Here is a 15,681-nt window from a genome sequence, read left to right as displayed (position 1 = left end):
AACACAGAGGGGACGAACAAAGGGATTAAGTCGATTACATTGACCCCAGTGCGTAACTGGTACTTGTTTAATCAACCCCGAATGGATGAAAGGCAAAGTCGACCTTGGCAGAATTTGAACTCAAAACATAATGGCAAACAAAATACCTATTTCTTTACTACCCACAAGGGGCTAAACACAGAGAGGACAAACAAAGACAGACAAACGGATTAAGTCGATTATATCGACCCCAGTGCATAACTGGTACTTATTTAATTGACCCCAAAAGGATGAAAGGCAAAGTCGACCTTGGCAGAATTTGAACTCAGAGCGTAACAGCAGATGAAATACCGCTAAGCATTTCGCCCAGCGTGCTAATGATTCTGCCAGCTCCCCGCCTTTGGCTCTCTGGTAGGTAGGAACTGCTAAAGCTCACCATGTATATGTATGTTTGTGTATGTATGTGTACATGCATGCATTAATGTGTGTGTGTATTTTTTTTTGTTTATTTTGTCTCCTTGTCTTGTCATCCTCTGATATTTTTAACAAATGTGGCACCTCTTGCAAGTGGTGCCACACATTTCCAATCTTCCATAAAAGCATGTCCAACCAAGGGGAAAACATTAGCCTGTTTGGAAACAGACGAAGATCGGCAACAAGAAGGGCATCCAGCCATAGAAAACGGGTTTCAGTGAATTCCTTTTAACTTATGCAAACATGAAAAAATCAACTCTAAAAAGAAAGTAGTTGATGATGATGATGATGATGATGATGATGATGTGTATGTGTGTGCACATACACAGACACATAACCTTACATATAGAGTGGTTGGCGTTAGGAAGGGCATCCAGCTGTAGAAACTCTGCCAGATCAAGATTGGAGTCTGGTGCAGCCATGTGGTTCGCCAGCCCTCAGTCAAATCGTCCAACCCATGCTAGCATAGAAAGCAAATGTTGAACGATGATGATGATGATGATAAAAAGAAACCCTACTTTTATTACTCTTTGTTTTTAATTTTTTTTTTTTTTTACTATCAATGCACTTTCTAGCTTTTGTTGATTCTTTTTTACTTCAGCTCAAAAAAAAGAGATAATAATAATTCAGTTTTTTAAGTACGCACACACACACAATTGTATTTTTGCCTTTCTTTCATACTTAGATGTTACCTACATCTTTATTTTTTTTTCCCCTCCCTCTCATCTGGAGGCGGTAGGGGTAAAAAAAAAGTGGATATTAGAAGAAGGGTCTTTTTTTTTTCTCTTGATAACTGCCAATGTACCATTGACTGGCCACTACTGCAGGAAGCGCCACACAAAGCCGCAGACCGATCCCTCTTCGCTTCAGTCAATCCCATGATGCCATTTAGGCTTCCATTTCTTCTTTTCAATCCTCTATCTCTGACATTTATCACTCGCTACACACAATATCCAAGAAGAAAATAAAAACACTACACAGGATAAAGGTAGAGAGAGCCTTTACAAAACAACTCTGCCACACTTTTGAAATGATTTAAACACTCTTGTCTATCCCTGATTTGACTAAATTTCTCTCTGGAGATTTTTCCCTTTTTTTCTTTTTTTTTTTTTTTGCCGTCATCATTATTTTGGTTCTTTCTTCTGATTATTATTATTATTTTTTTATTATTATTATTATTATTATTATTATTATTATTATTATTATTATTATTATTATTATTATTTATTATTATTATTATTATTATTATTATCATCATCATCATCATCATTATTATTATCATTATTATTATTATCATTACTATTATTATTATTATCATCATTATTATTATCATTATCATCATCATCATCATCATCATAGGTTTTTTTATCCACTATTTCCTCTTTCTATTGCCTTCCTTTCTCTTACATCTCCGAGGGTTTTTTTTATATTATTTATTGTGTTATCTATTTTTTTGGCATATCTTTTTAGTAATGCTTCCATTTTTATTTCATACACCAAGTATTTTCCCCTTTTGTGTACGTGCGTGTGTGTGTGTGTGAGTGTGTGTGTGTGTGTGTTCCCCTCAGCCCTATTGTTTTCCTTTTAATTCTTCCTCATTGATTCTTTCTAACCTGATCCTTTTTTTTTTCTCTCTTCCTTGCATGTCTGTGTGTGTGTGTTTGTTTTTATTCACATTTTATGTGTGAGTATGTTTTTATGTTTGCCTGTTACTAAAGTATGTATGTATGTTTTGAAGCCTCTGTGTGTGTGTGTTATTGTGTGTCCCATATGTAACAGACATAAATAAAATTAATTGACCAGAAAAAATTTAGTTACAATATTGGTCAAAGGTTTATTTTATTTGAATGATTTCTTATGTATTGGTCATGTGTGTGTGTGTATGAGAGAGAGAGTGAAGGAGAGAGAGAGAGAGAGAGAGAGAGAATGTGTGTGTGTGAAAGAGAGAGAGCATTAATCATACCTCTGGACCTGACCAAATTATACCAGTATTTGTGTTATTATGCATTTATTCATATTCGCATACTTATATGCAAACACACACACATGCTGAGTAGATGGATCTTCATCAGCTCCGACAGTTAATTACTTGTTTCATCAACTGAACTGCCAGATTCATTGAATTAGCATTCTAAATGGTTGAGTATACCATAGACACATATACCCTTAACATTAAATTTGAGCAGTAAATACAATAGATCTTCTGTGATTTCCAAAGAAGTCATTCACTTAATATAATCCTTTGGGTTATGAATGATGACTTAGAGTCAAGATCAACCCTTAGCAAATGATTAGACATGGGTCTACTCTCCCTTCTCGTTTCTGGTGTGTTAACCTTTTCGCTACCAACCTGGCCAAAACCTGCTCTGGCTCTGAGTACAAATGTCTTGTTTCTATAAGTTTTGAATTAAAATCTTCCACCAAACCTTAGTCACAATTTATGTTCCTAACACTAGCTGAATGATCACTAAGTTATTTTACTAAATTCTTTGTTATATTTAAAATTAATTGAAAGAAACACAGAGCATCTCAAAATAAATACAGTAACGAAAGGGTTAAGCAGTCAAAGTTGATGACAACATGCAACATATCATAGTACATGGTCACATGTCCTCAAACCAAGATTACTGTCATAAAGAGCATATTGGACAATACAGTTTAGGGGTACGCTATTCCTGAAAAAAAAAAAGGACAAGATAGTTATTGCTTAAATATTTTAGTCTATTTGATCATGGCCAACTTGGGGCTAAGTGTCAGATAGAACCACACTTCCAATGAAGAAGCCTCTATGCCAGCCGTTGGCAATTGTGGTCCTCAAGCATTCTTCCAGTGGCCCCTGACAGCTTTCCCTCTCATCATCATCATTGTTTAACAGCCGTTCTCCATGCTGGCATAGGATGGATGATTTGACTGAGGTCTGGAGAGCCAGCGGCTGTACCAGGCTCCAATCTGATATAGCAGAGTTTCTAAAGCTGGATGCCCTTCCTAATGCCAACCACTCCAAGAGTGTAGTGGGTGCTTTTTACATGCCACCAGCACAGGAGCCAGTCAGAGGACATTGACATCAACCACGTTCGGAATGTAAAAATTTTTTCTTTAGATGACTTGTGTTTTTCTCTTTTTTTAGTGCAGGTTTTGAATGTGGCCCAGATATTAAAAAGATTGAAAAGCACTACACTAATACAGTTGCTCAACCTTCAAGAAATTGCAACCAATTCATTCTCAGAAACAATTCTGTTCTCTTAAATATGGTTATACATACAAGTTAAACAAACACTGAATATGCTTGGCCAGAAAAGAAGCATCAACCAACTCCTCGAATCCCATGTGGCAGTTCAGTATGGCTTAACCACCCTTTAGTATTTAAACCGGTTCTATCCAGCCAAAATCTTCTGCCCCTTTTAGGTTCACACTGGCCAGATCCAACATCTCCCACCTACTTTACAATGTTATAGTAAAAATAAAATAATGGTTGGCGTTAGGAAGGGCATTCAGCTGTAGAAACATTGCCAGATCAGATTGGAGCCTGGTGCAGCCTCTTGGCTCTCCAGACCACAGGCAAACCGTCCAACCCATGCCAGCATGGAAAACAGACGTTAAACGATGATGCTGGTGATGATGATGATCACTGCAGTCTTGAAGCCACAAGATAATGCAGGATTAATTCAAAACAATGTGAATAAATAAGCAACACTTTTGACGGAGTGATGTGAATGTTAAATGGTTAACGAGAAGATAACAGCAGTAACAGTAACTTGGTGATCTTCTATTTTTTTTACTTGTTTCAGTCCTTTTGACTGTGGCCATGCTGGAGCACCACCTTTTAGTCGAACAATTCGACCCCAGGACTTACTCTTTGTAAGCCTAGTACTTATTCCTTCCACAATTAGAGCTTGGCACCTCTTGATGCAACTATATCCATTCATACACATTGCATGACTGCACTACCGCAGTCTTCTCTCTTGCATGCTGCGTATGATGCCTCCTGTACCCAGTTTTTCTCTCAAATCACTTACAATCTGTTGTATAGGGACAATGACGTTGTTATTATTATTATTATTATTATTACTATTATTATTATTCAGGTCACTGCCTGCTAGTGAACTCGGAATCTTGGGGTTAGTAGCCCGCGCTCTTAACAACTACACCATATGCCTGTGGCTCCAGCAGCCAGCACCAGCTAGTTGTCATTTGACACTGTCTAAACTTCAACTGACCAATCAAGGTGAAGGGCGCATAATCTTAGCCCGCACCCTCTCTAAACCTGCCTTCCTACAGTGTCATGTTAGTTTCAGTTCCAGCAGCCAGAGCCAACCAACTGTTTGCTGGAACAAGCCTTCAAACCAGGAGGAGGGGCCACCATGAAGGAGACCCATACCTGTCAATTAGTGATGCTACTTAAGTGTCAGCCAGTCTTTATTAGAAACTTTTATTTTCATTGAGGGTGTTGGGTTGCAGTTTGCAAAGGGCTCAGCAAAATGCCTCCTGCTATATAATTCTATCCTTTTAGTTTCAGCGTTTAAATCTCACCATGGTAGACTTTGTCTTTCATCCTTCCAGGGTCAATAAAATAGGTCCCACCTGTTAAGTATTTAACAGGCAGGACCCCGCTGCAAGTTAAATCAACTGTCCTTTGTCATTCTGTTTCATCATCATCGTTTAACGTCCACTTCCCATGCTGGCATGGGCTGGACGGTTTGACTGGAAACTGGCAAGGCAGGAGGCTACACCAGGCCCCAATCTGATCTGGCAGTGTTTCTACAGCTGGATGTCCTTCCTAACACCAACCACTCCGAGAGTGTAGTGGCTGCTTTTTACATACCACTGGCACAAGGGCCAGTCAGGCGGTACTGGCATCACCCATGCTTGACTGGTTCTTTTTATATGCCACCAGCATGGGACCCAGTCAGGCGGCACTGGCAACAACCACACTCAAATTGTGCTTTTTATGCGCCACCGGCACTTTATACTTTAAAATCAATATTATTTGTTATTTAACCCTTTTGTTACCGTATTTATTTTGAGGTGCTCTGTGTTTCTTTCAATTACTTTAAATATAACAAAGAATTTAGTAAAATAACTTAGTTATCATTCTGTTAGAGTTAGGAACATAAATTGTGACTAAGGTTTGGTGGAAGATCTTAATTCAGAACTTATGGAAACAAGACATTTGTATTGAGAGCCAGGTTGGTAACGAAAGGATTAAGTGACAGAAAGCAAAGCAAGGGAATTTGGCAGGGGTTAAAAAACCCCTAACAGTAAATGTTTTTGACATTTTGAATTCAAATCTCTCCTGAGTTGACTCTGCCTTTCATATTTCAGTAGTTGATAATATAAAGTCCAGTCAGTACTCATACTTGCCACATAAAAATCACCCATAGCACCCAGTATTCTCTATACATTGGTTGGCATTAGGAAGGGCAGCCAGCCTTAAAAACAAGCCAAAACATATAACTGGACCCTAGTGCAACTCCCTGGCTTGTCAACGATTATTATTATTATCTTTATTATTATTATTATCATTATTATTATTATTATTATTGCCTTTCATACTTTCATGGTTGATAAATTAAGTACCAGTTGTGTACTGGGGTTGATATGATCAAGTGTCCCCCTCCCCTCAAATTTCAGGCATTGTGCTTTTAGTTGAAATTATTAGCACTTCAGACCAAATACCTATTGGTATTTCATCCCTTCGGGGTCGATAAAACAAGTACTGGTTGGATATTGGGGAGGTGGGGGTCAGTGTTATCAACTACCCCCACTCCTTTCCAAATTTGCTGGCCTTGTGTCAAAATTCGAAACTGCTGTTCCTGCTAGCAGAATCAGTGGCACGCCTGGCAAAATGCTTTACTGCATTATTTCACCTGTCTTCATTCTAAGTTCAAGTGTCACTGAGGTCGATATTGTTTTTCATCTTTTTGTGGGGTCGATAAAGCAAGTACCAGCTGAGCACAGAAGCTTGATGATGTAACCAACTGGCCCCTTCCCTTGAAAATCGCTGGCCTTCTGCCGAAATTTGATGCCATTATTTATTGCTGTTACTGTGTTCATTCCATGACCAGCTGTTCCCATTACCAAAACCATATTTCAACTAATTATTACACCATAATCAAGCTAATTTTCACTTATTTATTTTTGTGGCTTTTTTTTTTCCAATCAACCAACATTTTTTGGTAGTTTTCCATCTTTTATAATTGATTTCTCTCTCTCTCTCTCTCTTACTCAGTATTTATTTCCACCACCCCTGATATATTTCTCAATCGTTTTTTTTTTGTTTTCTTTTTTGAGGGGAGGGGCCACTGTATTGTTATTTTCGTCTTATTTTAACCAGTCTGTGTTATATTATTTCCATTCTTTCCTTTCTCCCCCCCCCGTACGAAACACCCCCACCCCACCCCCCATTTATTGCCACCTTTCAATTGATATTCAGCATAGAAGTGGGTGGACGAGGTGGAGGCGGAGGAGGATGTTTGGAAAAGCGTTTGATATTTACTTTAGGGGTGCTTTGCTCACCCCAGCTATTTGTTTATTTATTTTTACTTCATTTATCTATTGTTATACCACATATGTGTACACACACATACACACACACACACACACACACAAACACACACACACATATATATATATATGTATATATATATATATATACATATATATGCTGTGTTGTTTTCGTTCTGCTAATCCAATATTTCATTGTATATAAACATTATTAATTTCCTTCTGGGTGGAGAGTTTATTTCTTTCTTTGTTTATGCTTGTGTGTGTGTGTGTGTGTGTGTGTGTGTGTGTGTGTGTGTGTTTATTCAACATGAAAATCTTTTTATGTAACAGCATTTCTGAAGTAATAGTATCTTAATAGCTTTCATCCTGCCCCTTCAGTAAAAAAGAAAAAGAAAAAAAAAATACAAGTGCCAAAATGGTGAGATCTACCCCCAATAATAATAATATTTATAATAATAATAACAACAACAACAACAATAATAATTTATTGCTTATCCCCCCCCCCCCCCGTGTTTAGTTAAGAATGTCTAGTTTATTTATAACTAAACACAAAAATGTATAAAAAACAAACAAGACCAAACTGCCACTAGATCAAACCAAGATGGAAATGTTCCGCAGAGTCAAGAACCCTGGTGCTGGTAATATATTAACATTTGCCTGTATTTCTGGCTGTGAACCCTTTTGTTTTATTTCACTAAACTGTGAAACTTTGCTCCCAGTTACTGCGTCTTTATGTAAGATATGCAGATGAGGTTTCACGATTTCTTTAATACCACATTTAGATCTACCCTTTTTGCTTTTAATCTTTTGTTTTTTTTTTCTTTTGCGTTTGGTGATTGCCGTTGATGATGATGTTGTTGGTGTTGTTGTTCCTTTCCACAATACATCACTCTGTTAATGTAGAAAATGAACATAGAATGCAAATGTTTATACTTACATGTGTGGGCTAGGAGTTGTTTGTCTTGCTAATGTGTTCCGAAGCTGCTTTTCCCACCTCATCTGCCCATCCGCCACCCTTGACAACAATTTATATTCCTTTGCAAAAAGGGGGAGAAAGAATTACAAACACACACACACGTTCATATAGTCATATTTATACATCATCATGCACATACATACATATATATATATATATATATATATATATATATATATACATACATATATATATAATCATATATGTACACATATACATGCATATGTGTAAATACACACAAATATTCTATTTGTGTGTGTGTGTGTGTGTGTATGTGTGTGCATGTATTCACAAATAATCACTTGGTGCTTACTCAAAGTCCCTCATTTACGTCAAAACTCTGCTAAGGTATTCAAATCACCCCACAGCTGACCCCCTTTAACACTCTCAAAAGAAAAGCAAGGATGGGTGGCAGGAGGGGGTGGGGGAAATTTCTGGTTAGAGAAATTAATCAGAAACTTAGAAATTTGAATATCTTTTGATATCATTACTTAAGAGAAAACACCCGCATTTCACATACATCTACATACAATACATACATACATACATACATACATACATACATATATATATATAAAGACAAATATATATATATATATATACATATATATGCACACACACACACACACACACATATATACATATATATTTATATATAGATATAGATATATATATATATGTAAATATACTTACGTATGTGTATATAATCACCATTTGGAGTCTTTGTGTTGCTCGTGTAGAAGCGTTCACCCCTCTGAACTACTATAAATAACATATGAAACTTTGTTGCTGTTCGTGTTGTTGTTGTTATTGATAAAAGTCACAGGAAGTTAATGTTCTTTGGTTTTTCTGCCTTCACCTACCTTTCTTCCGCACACACACACACACAGATTCTCTTGCAGATGTTTTCTTTATTCCTGATAGGTTTATGTTTTTTCAGGTTAATTTTTTTTTTATTTGTGGTACATTCTTTTGTGCAGTTGCTGAACCTGCTAGAAATAGCAGCCAAGCCAATACTCCATCAGATCAATCCTAGATATATATATCATCGTCACCATCATCATCATTTAATGTCCGTTTCCCATGCTGGTCTGACTTGGACGGTTTGACTGAAAACTGGCCAGCTGTAGGGCCACCCAGGTACCAGTTATCTTTTTGGCGAGGTTTCTATGGCCTGATGCCCTTCCCTAATGCCAGCCACCTCACAGAGTGTACTGGTTGCTTTTATGTTGCACCAGTCTCAAATATAGGATGATCATAGTGGACCCATGTCAGTGTGAACCCACCTCAACGTGGACCCATCTCAATGTGGACCTATCTCATTGTGGACCCACCTCAATGTGGACCTGTCTCAATGTGGACCCGTCTCAATGTGGACCCATCTCAATGTGGACCCGTCTCAATGTGGACCCATCTCAGTGTGGACCCATCTCAATGTGGTCCCACCTCAATGTGGACCCACCTCAACATGGACCCGTCTCAATGTGGACCCGTCTCAATGTGGACCCACATTCAGTGCAACAGTAACGCTGCCAGTGTTTATTCCTAAATGTAGTGTACATTAGATATTAAGCGTGAAAAAATAAATGGGGTGGTCACTGTTGGAATCTTTTTGACCATAGACCTGCTAAGCAAGGCTTAAGTAAGACTAACAGAGTAATGTTCTTAGTCTAACCAAAACTACATAACTTGACACCAGAGATGGTTGCCCAGCTCATTACTTTGTCAGTAGGTACCTTTAACTGGTACTACTATGGCTGTGTGGTTAAGGAGTGTGTTTCATAACCACAAGGTTACAGGTTCAGTCCCACTATGCAGCACCTTGGGCAAGTATCTTCTGCTATCACTAACCAAACAACCAACCAACCAATGCCTTGTGAGTGAATTTGGTAAATGCAGGTATCACCACCTGTAATGCAGAATAGAGAAAAATAAACAACTACAGGGGCCTGACCAGCAGCTATCAGTTTGTGCTGGTCACTAGCGAGACCTCGGCTGTTCTCAGACTCCATTCTACTGTTTTCCCTCTCAAATTCAGGATAATGGCTGCCTGTCTGAGAAATGAACCCCACAAGATGGAGTGGCTGCTGCACATATACATATATATAGAGAGAGATAGATAGATATTTTTATTTATATATATATTTCGTTTTTGGATTTGGTTTGCAAGATTCTTTATATGAGTTTGTGTGTTGAAGTATATTCTGTTGTGTCTGGGGAGGGTCATTTTTTTTTTGTGCCTTATAATATAACACACTCACCGGTAAAATTGCCTCTTATTTCTTATTTTTAGTTTCCTAAAATTTTCGTTGTGTCTTGCAACCTTTTCAATAGGAAAATAAAAATATGAAATAAGTGGAAATTTTACTGGTGAGTGTGTTACATTATATGGCACAAAAAGAAAATGACTCTCCCCAGACACAACAGAATATATATATTCTTTTATTCTTTTACTTGTTTCAGTCATTTGACTGTGGCCATGCTGGAGCACTGCCTTTAGTCGAGCAAATCAACCACAGAGCTTATTCTTTGTAAGCCTAGTACTTATTCTGTCGATCTCTTTTGCCGAACCGCTAAGTTACGGGGGCATAAACACACCAGCATCGGCTGTCAACAGACACACACACACACACACACACACATATATCATCATCATCGTCGTTTAGCGTCCGTTTTCCATGCTAGCATGGGTTGGACGGTTCTACTGGGGTCTGTGAAGCCAGAAGGCTTCATCAGGCCCAGTCAAATCTGGCAGTGTTTCTACGGCTGGATGCCCTTCCTAACACCAACCACTCCGTGAGTGTAGTGGGTGCTTTTTACGTGCCACCCGCACAGGTGCCAGACAGAGCTGGCAAACAGCCACGAACGGATGGTGCTTTTTATGTGCCACCGGCACAAGGGCCAGGTGATATATATACGACAGGCTTCTTCCAGTTTTCATCTACCAAATCCACTCACAAGGCTTTGGGTGGCCCGAGGCTATAGTAGAATACACTTGCCCAAAGTGGCACACTGTGGGACTGAACCCGGGGCCATGTGGTTGGGCAGCTTCTTCTTGCCACACTGTCAATGGCCTAATAATCCAAATACATCATCTCTCTCTCCTCTCTATCTATCTATCTATCTATCTCTCTCGCTCTGTCTGTCTGTCTGTCTATCTCTCTCTCCCTCCCTCCCTCCTCCCCCTGCCACAAAAGATATCCATTTCAATTTCTGGGCAGTGGGTAAGTCTATTACATCGATCCCAACACTTATTTAATCGACCTCTAAAATATAAAAGGCAAAGTCCACCTCAGAAGAATTTGATCTCAGAACATTAAGACGGAGGAAATTCCATACAGTATTTTGCCTTGTGTGCTGACAATTCTGCCAGCTTGCCATCTTCCGGTGCTGGAATATTTGCATCATATGCCTGACTGGCTCTGATGCTGGTGGCACACAATAAGCACCATTCATGTGTCGGTTGTTGCCTGTGCCGTCTGACTGGCTCCCTATGCCGAGGGCACATAAAAAGCACCATCCAAACATGGTCAATGCCAGCTGTCCCTATGCCACAACTGGCTCCTGTGCCAGTAGCATGTAAAATGCACCATCCGAACGTGACTGACGCCAGTGCCACCTGACCATAAAAAGTACCCACTACACTCTCAGAGTGGTTGGTGTGAGAAAGGACATCCAGCTGTAGAAACATTGCCAGATCAGATTGGAGCCTGGTGAGGTCTCCTGGCTTGCTAGTCTCCAGTCAAACCATCCAACCCATGCCAGCATGGAAAGCGGACGTTAAACGACTACAACAACAACAACAATAAAGACAACCATAATGCAGCTAAGCATTTCACTCAGCTTGCTACCTTCGGATTTTTAAATATTATTAAAGGAAATTTGGTTAGAATATTAAGACTTGTGAGAGGCTGAGTTCAATGGAATGGTAACCTTAGTTTGGAAATGAAGAGAAGATGGTGCTGATGGGTTGCAGAAAACAACAGCCTTCAACATAAACTGCATTGATTGGATTTTGGGAATAAATTTTGCTGTTCTTTTGATTTTGTTTAACTGTTTTAAAGAAATAACCTGTATCTCATTTCTTTCTTTCATGTAGAATAAGACTGAAAAACGGACCAGAGTTGCAAAAGAAACTGAAAAAAGAGCAGCACAGTACAGGTGGAAATTCCAGCGGAAGAGATAATGGTACAGAACAGCTTCTAGAAGAACCAGATGGAAATTATTTACTCTTTTTAGAACATAATAAAGCATTATTTCCTATTATTATCTTTTATGTTGATCAATCAAAATTTAGTCATTGAGGAGACCATAAGTACATAGCTGCCATTCTCTGGTGTTGCTCAGTTTCCCTCTTCGTGGTTTTCCTCTGTCTCTTTTACCTGAGATTTCTTCATGTGTGACCTTCTTTGCTTGAATTATACTAAGTGATTCAAAAATCGCCATACACAGGAACAATTTATCTTTTTATAAGAACAGTTTTTTTTTTATTTAACAGGCTCTATATATTTACCATTGTTTTTTTTTTATATATATATTTATTTTACTACCCACAAGGGGCTAAACGTAGAGGGGACAAACAAAGACAGACAAAGGGATTAAGTCAATTACATCGACCCCAGTGTGAAACTGGTACTTTATTTATCGACCCCGAAAGGATGAAAGGCAAAGTCGACCTCGGTGGAATTTGAACTCAGAACATAACGGCAGACAAAATACCGCTAAGCATTTCGCCCAGTGTGCTAACGTTTCTGCCTGCTCGCTGCCTTTCTATATGGTGACCATTGACCCTTATTATTTTCTCACTATTCTGCCTTTTCGTCTTAAACTCTAGCTCACGCATCTCTTTAATTTGCAACATATTCTTTCACTCATGAAAATTTATCACACGTTCATTCAGTCGTTCGTCTCTATCTATCGGCCTTTCTGCCTCTTAATTCCTAGCCCATGTTTGCCAGTTCACGGTACGCCCGCACTCCCAACCCCTCCACCTGTACCGGAAGTCCCTATGTCGTCCTCCTTTGCTTGTCTCCCATGAACACCTAAAGGCCTCACGCCAACCCCGCCCCTATTATATAAGGTAGTGATCATACAGTGCAAAACATGATAGTTTAGTGTAAGCAGGTTGAACTTATTAAGATCATTGTTTGCTTATGAATTGTGCCAAATGCGAGCTTTCTTTTCAGGTACATGACGCCACTGTCCCCCGTCCCAGGGTCTCTAGGGCCCATACCTCCCACATCCTCAGGGTTGGCACTCTCAACATCGGCACACTGAAAGGTAGGTCTGGTGAGATTGTTGAAATGCTTGAACGTAGATGTGTTGATATGTGCTGTATCCAAGAAGTAAGGTGGAGAGGAGGTTCTGCTAGGTTCCTCACAGGCAAAGAACACAGGAACAAGATTTTCTGGGCAGGGAACACTGATGGGGTTGGGGGTGTGGGTATACTTCTTGCGGAGAAATGGGTAGATAAAGTAATTGAGGTAGTCAGAGTATGCAACGGAATACTTAAGATTAGATTAGTGCTCCATCATGGGTTAGCAACCATTATCTCAGCCTATGGCCCTCAGTCAGGGCTACCCGATGGACAGAAAGACCGATTCTATGACACCCTCTTGCAGACTACTGCGTTGACAAATGACAGGGACCTTCTCTTTGTGGCTAGCGACTTCAATGGTTCCTACAGGACAACCTGCTAAGGGCCACCGACCAGTTCTGTGGATGGTGCAAAGTCCCCGCCCAACCCAAAATAATGTGGTGGAACAATGTTGTTGACAGGGCTATTAGACAAAAGAAACAGGCTTGGACGGACTGGAAGAACAGTGGTAGCAGGAAAGTGTATCAGACTGCTAGGAGGCAGGTTTATTTAGCTAGAGGGGAAGCAGATAAGAAAAAATTTGCCAATGTTCTGCGCCGTGAGGACGAAGGACTTGAGGTATTTCGTGTTCCAAGACAGTGTGTGAGAGAGAATCGTGACGTGGTAGGTGAGAAATGTGTTCGCATGGATGATGGTTCATTTGCGCTGAATGAGGATGCAAAGCGAGAGGTTTGGAGACGTCACTATGAAAAGTTGCTGAATAAAGAAAATGAATGGGATAAAGAGAGTCTGCGGAATGTCGACCCAACAGAGGGACCAGCTATCCGAGTTGACAGTTCCTTGGTAGTTAAGGCAATTAGAAGCATGAAGACAGGGAAAGCCCCTGGCCCATCAGGAATTACTGCAGAGATGCTTAAAATATCTGGCAGTGTCAGCTATAGCCTAGTCACCCGTACAGTTAACCAGGTGATACACGAAGGAGTCATACCCAATGATTGGTATAGCAGCATAATAATCAACTGCTACAAAGGTAAAGGTGACGCTTTAGATACAAATAATTACTGAGGTATCAAGCTGTTGGATCAGGTAATGAAGGTTATGGAGAGAGTCATAGTCCAACTGATTAGGAAGAGAGTCAGCTTGGATGAGATGCAGTTTGGTTTCGTGCCAGGGAAAAGCACCACTGATGCCATATTTCTGGTAAGACAGCTGCAGGAGAAATACCTAGCCAAAGATAAGCCCCTATACCTGGCTTTCGTTAACATGGAGGAAGCCTTTGACAGGGTCCCCCGATCCCTTATCTGGTGGTCAATGAGGAAACTAGGGATAGATGAATGGTTAGTGAGAGCTGTGCAAGCCATGTACAGGGACGCTGTAAGTAAGCTGAGGGTTGGCAACGAGTACAGTGAAAAATTCAGGATAGATGTAAGAGTCCACCAAGGTTCAATCCTCAGCCCCCTCCTATTTATCATAGTCCTCCAGGCAATAACGGAGGAATTCAAGACTGGGAGCTCCTATATGCTGATGACCTTGCTCTAATTGCTGAGTCACTATCAGAACTGGAGGCAAAGTTTCAAGTATGGAGACAAGGATTAGAATCGAAGGGCCTTAGAATCAACCTAGCTAAAACCAAAGTCCTAATATGTAGGAAGGCAGGCAAACCACAAATCCCTTCAGGTAGATGGCCATGCTCAATCTGTAAAAAAGGTGTAGATAGGAACTGTATAAGATGTGCCCAGTGTAAGCTATGGACACATTAGAAGTGCAGTAATATCCAAGGGAGGCTAACTGGGAAGAAAGTTTTTGTATGTGGCAGATGCTCGGGAGCAATAAACACTGAAAATGCGCAGAGACCAGCTTCCGTTACCTAGGGGACCAAGTCAGTAGCGGAGGAGGGTGCGCTGAAAGTGTAGCTGCTAGAATAAGAATAGCTTGGGCAAAGTTCAGGGAGCTCTTACCTCTGCTGGCAACAAAGAGCCTCTCGCTCTGAGTAGAAGGTAGACTGTATGACTGTACAAACAGCCATGCTACATGGCAGTGAAACATGGGCTGTGACTGCTGAGGACATGCATAAGCTCGCAAGGAATGAAGCCAGTATGATCCGATGGATGTGTAATATCAGTGTGCATACTCGACTGAGTGTAAGTACCTTGAGAGAAAAGTTAGACCTAAGAAGCATCAGATGTGGTGTGCAAGAGAGACGACTGCACTGGTATGGTCATGTAGCGAGAATGGATGAGGACAGCTGTGTGAAAAAGTGCCACACCCTAGCGGTTGAGGGAACCTGTGGAAGAGGTAGACCCAGGAAGACCTGGGATGAAGTGGTGAAGCACGACCTTCGAACTTTAGGCTTCACCAAGGAAATGACTAGTGACCGAAGCCTTTGGAAATATGCCATGCATGAGAAGACCCGGCAAGCCAAATGAAA

The 15,681-nt window shown here is 40.1% G+C and overlaps 1 protein-coding gene across 1 annotated transcript in view; it reads left to right on the top strand.

Moving 5' to 3' along the window:
* The window catches only part of LOC115215189 (probable U3 small nucleolar RNA-associated protein 11), a 129,970-nt gene extending 117,768 nt beyond the window's left edge, over nt 1–12,202 (top strand). The window contains exon 8 of the mRNA XM_029784377.2: nt 12,036–12,202. Coding sequence (XP_029640237.1) covers nt 12,036–12,122 — 87 coding nt within the window. The 3' untranslated portion in view covers nt 12,123–12,202. The remainder of the gene's footprint in view (nt 1–12,035) is intronic.
* The last annotated feature ends 3,479 nt before the right edge of the window (nt 12,203–15,681 follow it).

This window comes from Octopus sinensis, linkage group LG8, assembly GCF_006345805.1.
Source record: "Octopus sinensis linkage group LG8, ASM634580v1, whole genome shotgun sequence".
Lineage (NCBI taxonomy): Eukaryota > Metazoa > Mollusca > Cephalopoda > Octopoda > Octopodidae > Octopus > Octopus sinensis.
Note: the sequence above shows the minus strand (reverse complement) of the source record. Positions and strands in the feature narration are given on the sequence as shown.